The 5,840-nt window shown below is 36.6% G+C and overlaps 1 protein-coding gene across 2 annotated transcripts; it reads right to left on the reverse strand.

The window, feature by feature from the left end:
- Positions 1–2,038: 2,038 nt before the first annotated feature.
- LOC122134985 lies at positions 2,039–4,942 on the reverse strand. 2 transcript variants are annotated; one of them, XM_042712371.1, is made up of 4 exons: positions 4,546–4,937; positions 3,148–3,462; positions 2,635–2,703; positions 2,039–2,143 (listed from the first exon to the last, which is right to left on the reverse strand). In XM_042712371.1, exons 2-4 carry the CDS (start codon positions 3,395–3,397, stop codon positions 2,049–2,051), a joined length of 414 nt encoding a protein of 137 aa, XP_042568305.1. In that variant the 5' UTR covers positions 3,398–3,462; positions 4,546–4,937; the 3' UTR covers positions 2,039–2,048. The 2 variants fall into 2 exon arrangements, with proteins under 2 accessions (XP_042568305.1, XP_042568304.1); XM_042712370.1 differs by lacking the exon at positions 2,039–2,143 and having other exon boundaries at positions 2,150–2,703; positions 4,546–4,942.
- Positions 4,943–5,840: the final 898 nt, after the last annotated feature.

The raw sequence follows: 5,840 nt of genomic DNA on the forward strand, positions 1-5,840 counted from the left end.
ATTATTTCTCACTACACAAGTTAACATAATATGTAGTAACAGCGAGATGTCAATAGTAAAATAATGTAACCATCAATGCAAACAATAATATGTGAAGAGCACTTGTGTCTTGCAGTATGATGCCTTGTGCGATTATATGCGAGCAGTCAAATACATTTCCTGGTCATATTGGCCGTTTTGGCGAGGTATTTAGGTATGTAAACAGTCAGTTAAAGAGGATGTTAACAGATGGGACAAAATAACTGATCTGTCAAGTACATCAGTTCAAATGTTATTATGGTGCAAATGACAAGAAACAAAGAATTTGTCATTTGCTCTTGTTTTGGATCACTACAGCAGGTTAAAAACAAAACCTCTACACACTGAAAAAACCTCAAGCACTCACTGTTCTGCTGCTGGTAACGTTTGTTTCCTACTTTATTGCTGGTTTACTGCTTAACTGCCTTTTTTGAAGCAATGTTTATGTAATTGAACGTATGTGAACTGCCGTTTGAGTGAGTTTGATCCTTTTTTCCTCATTTCCCATTGTCTCTTCACTGTCCCTTTCAATGAAAATAAATAATAAAATAATGCCACGGTGGTGTTTCAGTGGCAGTCTCAGTTTTTATTGGGACGTGGCATTAGCAGCAGCCTTAGTCTGACTAACAGATGAGTATTGTTTAAAGTGGTCATATGCTGCTAAAAAAAAATTATTTTTGTGTATTTGTTGTAATGAAATGTGTTTATGCGGTTTAAGGTTCAAAAACATTATTTTCCACATAATGTACATTATTGCTCCTCTATGCCCCGCCTTTTTGAAACTCATCTTCTTTACAAAGCTCATCAGTCTGAAAAGCGAGGTGTTCTCTGATTGGCCAGCTATCCAGTGCGTTGTGATTGGCCGAATGTTTCAAGTGTCTGACGGAAATGTTACGCCCCTCAACATATACTCTTATGCATGTCCCGGTCACTACACCGGCATGACAGGACAAAAACAATAAAACCCATTACAAACAAGGCAGTTGTTGCATCCAGTGGGAACATAATTACTGATTATAATGACTTTTATAATTGATTATAATGAATACTGTCTTTTTACACGTTGCGTTGCATATCGTGTCACGTTAACACAAAACCATGTCTGCATTTGTGATTGGAGAATCAACAAACAAGAAGTGCTACTCTACACTGTTCAAAACTCGCGTTTGAATCATCAGTGGCAAATCCTTTACATATGTAAACCTACTTACAAACAGTGAGACAGAAGCGCCAGACAAAATGAAGAATGGCCGGCGGATTCGCCAAAGGAGCAGCCGGGGTTTTTGTGGCAACCACATGAGACGACCCCGGGCTGGGCCTCCGCTTCGTCCACAGTGAGCGCGAAGTTGATGTATTTCCTCAGCGATCAGCGCAGATCAGCTCCAGGCATGACGAGCGGATATCGTCCTCTTTTGGAAGGCCCAACAAAGTAGTTTTTCACTTTCACAATGAAACACACAGCTTATCCATGAAATGGCACTGGCGGCAACAGAGAGAATAAAAGGTATGCCTTCTTTGTTTGTGTGAACATCTGGGCGGCGTTATGCAGATCTTCCCACTATGTGTGGCCGTCATGGGGGATGTTAGAACAAGCCGTTATAGGGGGCCGTGGACAAGTCTTAACTAAAGAATATCTCTTTGGATTTGAGACTTTAGTCTTTGCAACTCTATGCACCAAGAGCTTGTAACACTCCAAACAGAAAGAAAAAACTGAAATCGCATCATGTGACCCTTTTAAAATCCACCTGTAAAAAACCACAAAAGGTAGAAGTGAACAAGACTGATGATTTAGTTTCGCAAATACAAAAATCTAAAGATTAGAATTGTTTTTTGAGGAATTTAGGTTTATATTACCTAAGCCCCCCCCCCTTCCTGAACAAAAAATAAAAACAAACTCACATACATAAAGTAAATTAACAACACAGACGACTTTGGCGAATTGGGAAAATTGGAATGAAAATATATATTTTCACATCTTGCACACACAATCTTGTTTAATCAGCTGTATGTAATACTCACCTTTATATTTTTTAAGATAGTAAATCACACCAGCAGCTGCAGCCAGGAGCAGAATAACTACAGCAACACATATTCCTGCTAAAGTAGCTGAAGACAAAATCTGAACCTGTAACAAAAAAGAGAGACAGTCATTTCAATTTTATTGATATTTCTGACTGATATTTATATCTTTTCTGCTCTGTTCATCAGTTGTGTGCAACAGATTTAACTGATAAAGGTTGGTTTTTTGTTTGTTTTTTTTTTTTCATTGTGCATTTTTGCAGGTTAACATTCATTAAAATGTTAGTTGAAACAGTCCTCGGTGAAAGGCACTTTATTTAATTTTGCACTGAATAACTGCATGACACCAGTGACAATAACTGAAGCTGCTGCTGCTGCTGTTGATCTGTAGATGATAAACTCCACAGAGTCTGTGCTTCTGATGTTTGTGACGGTCAAAAAATCCAGTCTGATTCACCTCCACTCGGTCTCCGAATCTCTTACTACCATCTTCACAATGAACATCTGTACAGATCTTACTCTGATCTGCACTGATTTCAGCGATGCAAGTGTCATTAAAAAGCCTTGTCATCAAATCATTTGGGTTGTTTATCGCACCTGGATCCAAAGTGACTGATTCTCCCTCCTGCACTGACTTCATTTCATCTCGTCCGGCAGCTGGAGCATCTGCAACACAAACCAACAGCTGCTGGAGGCTCTTTTTGCTGAGGTCAACAAATTACACAACATGAAAATGTGTGGATATGAAAACAATTACACTCTGAAGATCATTTTATATAATGAACAGATTTCATTTAACTGATGAAAATAACTGCCTTTTTCCCCTTTCGGTCAAATATTGCACTTTAAACACCCAATAACAGCTTTAAATTGTCAGTTTTGACAAGCAACCATGGATAATCCATGCCTAGTTGTGCATCAAGCAGTTTATTTACATATTTATATCGTGTAATGCACACCTAACTGTTGATATCCCTCACATAATCCATTTCACAATTTGAAGGAAAGTTTTATTTTTCAAGCTGCTAAGAGTCACCGCTATAATAAACACAATAAACACATTTGATTATTAAACATATATTGCCTGCTTTTAAATGTTAAATGACTCACCATGAACAGTAACATTGAAGGTCTTTTCAAGGTTGCGGCTGTTGATCTGCAGATGATAACCTCCAGAGTCTGTGGTGTTGATGTTTGTGATGGTCAGAGATACAGTCTGAGTGTCTAATTTCAGTCGGCCTCTGAATGTCTCAGGACACTCTGGATCTGTACAGATCTTAGTCTGTTCTCCAGTGATGTAAGCTATGCGATTTTCATTGAAATACCACATAATTCTGTCTTGTCTGTTTTTTTGTAACATCAGTATTCAAGTGACTGAATCTCCCTCCATCACTGACACTTTGTCCATCTCAACACCAGAAGCACCTGAAGAAGAAATGAACAAATGATTATAAATCATGTCTGGGACAGTGGTGACAAAATTATACAACAGGAAAGTGCTGTGAAAATGTTTTTCTCCGGATCACAATGATTGTGAGTAGAGAAAAATGTCTGGATTCATGATGTAACACATGCAAACAAACAGCAGAAGAACATCATTGATTCACACATTCACTCTTCAGACAAAATATACTATTACTTGCAGACTTGCACATTTCATAGACCATTGATGATGTCATTCATTTAAAGGGCTGGCAAATAACCTAATGTTATTTTATCATTTAATTAGGGCTCAAATAACACTATTTCATATATTAATTCAAAGTACTATGATTGTCTGAAAATTTACAGTTTGTCTGTCCAAGTATTGAAGATAGCAGTGTCTTTGATTTGGCATGCATTTTGCTGACCTGACATGTTCATGTCAACTGAAGTCAGAAGTAAGAGCTATTGTAGAGATATTCTAAAGTAGATTTTAATTTTCTTTCTGACAGAGTTAATACACACACTTAAGGCTGTGAAATTTGGTTTTATTGTGGTAAAAGTGTAGTAACAACACTATTTGTATAACCAAATTATTACCATGCAATAAACACCATGTTTTGATTACTAATTACTATTTGTATAACCACAGTTTTAGCCTGCAATAAACACCATGGTTAAAACAAATACCTTGGTTAAACCTATGGTTAGTGGACCATGGTTAATTTGTGATTATCATGGTTTAACTATAGTAACTATGGGTTTTTTTGGTTTTATTTGTAGTAAAAACCATGGTTAATTTTCGGAAGGGTTGGTTTTTTTAAACAGAGGGCCAATCCCCTCCCCCGCCTCCAAAATCAAAATGCGTCACAACATTAAATAAAGGACTACTTGAAACTATACAAAATACATACTTAGTATTCAAAACAACATAATTATAACATGCCTCTTCATGTTTCTCTAATGCTATTCTTTAATATCAAGGGAGATTCATAATGGCGAGGCCACAAAAAATGGCTGTTTGTTTCAACACCCAGATATGGCTAGTACGTCATATAAAAAAAATAAAAAAAAACACTGTCTTACCACGAAAGAGCAAAACACACAGTGTGAGAAAAACCCCTAGCATTTTCCTCCACGTTTTCGAAACACAGTCCAGAATGCGCGGAAACAAAAATGTTACTTTCTGTTGTGAAACTTAAAGCCAATATGAAGACGTGTAAAATCAACAACACACAGAAGTTTGAATCATTTTTGCTTGCGATGTGATGTTGATACATAAGCTCCAAAACGCGTGTAACAAAACAAAACAAAACAAAGTGCGTTGTTATTTTGCTTCAGCTTCGCCTCGCCCTAGTGCTAGGAACCGAGGATTTCGAAACCGTTAGTTCTTCTTCTTCTTCTCTTTTTGTTTTATGGCCGGTTGCGAACCATCTTCATAGGTGCATACCGGCACCTACTGTGATGGAGTGTAAAGAGAACGCACAGTTTCTCACCTAAATATTATACTCTTGTTTATTATTCCACAATTCTTAAGAAATCTCATGCTTGCACTTATTTGTTTTCCTGCATTTGGACCATCATTCAAAATACTACTTAATGAAAGTGATTTAATTCCTAAGGATTGTAATTCATCTTTAAGTCGATCCCTTTCTCTTTCATATGCTGTACATACCATCATAACGTGTTCCACTGATTCCTCTGTTAAACAAACATTACATAGACCAGTATTATGTTCCCATATAATGTATAGTGTTTAGTTAAGATTTGAAAGTCCTGTTAGTGTTAAAATCACTTGTTCCCTTCTACTTATGTTATGAACGATTTTTTCTTCTCTTTATACTCCTTTGTATTTTGTGATAATACCTACCTGTTTAGGTATAAAGTATATCAGTTTACCAGTATATCTGCCACACACAATATTGCATGCATTTAATATTAACTGTTTCCCTTCTTCTGCTGAGTGAAATATTTATACTAGGATCATCCATATTTAAGGATTCTCCAGCAATTTTATCTACCTCTTCATTACCTTGAATTCCCAGATGTGCAGGTATAAAACCGAGTAATTATCCCTATCTATTTAATACTAGTGTAATCATGATTTCTGATAATATTGTCTTTTATATTTGATTGCTATGATTATAAACTCATAAGAACTGCCATTGAGTCAGAGCATATTATTACTTTATCCGGTCTAACTTCATATACCCACTCTAATGCCATAAGGATAACATCTCTGCTGTTCATACAGAAGTACCATCCGTAATTCCTCCCGCCTTCCTAACCTGATATTCTGGAATGAAAAATGCAGCACCTGTCCTTCAAGTTTCTATGTACTTTGATCCATCTGTGTAAATTTGGAGAAATGAATAATGCAT

This window comes from Cyprinus carpio, chromosome A22, assembly GCF_018340385.1.
Source record: "Cyprinus carpio isolate SPL01 chromosome A22, ASM1834038v1, whole genome shotgun sequence".
Classification (NCBI taxonomy): Eukaryota; Metazoa; Chordata; class Actinopteri; order Cypriniformes; family Cyprinidae; genus Cyprinus; species Cyprinus carpio.

Bases quoted from the DNA above. Each gene is read 5' to 3' on its own strand.
- LOC122134985 (XM_042712370.1), bottom strand. From the start codon at position 3,397: ATGTTACAAAAAAACAGACAAGACAGAATTATGTGGTATTTCAATGAA. The intron at 2,704-3,147 runs GTGAGTCATTTA...TTTGTGTTGCAG, and splicing joins CTTCAATGTTACTGTTCATG to ATGCTCCAGCTGCCGGACGA.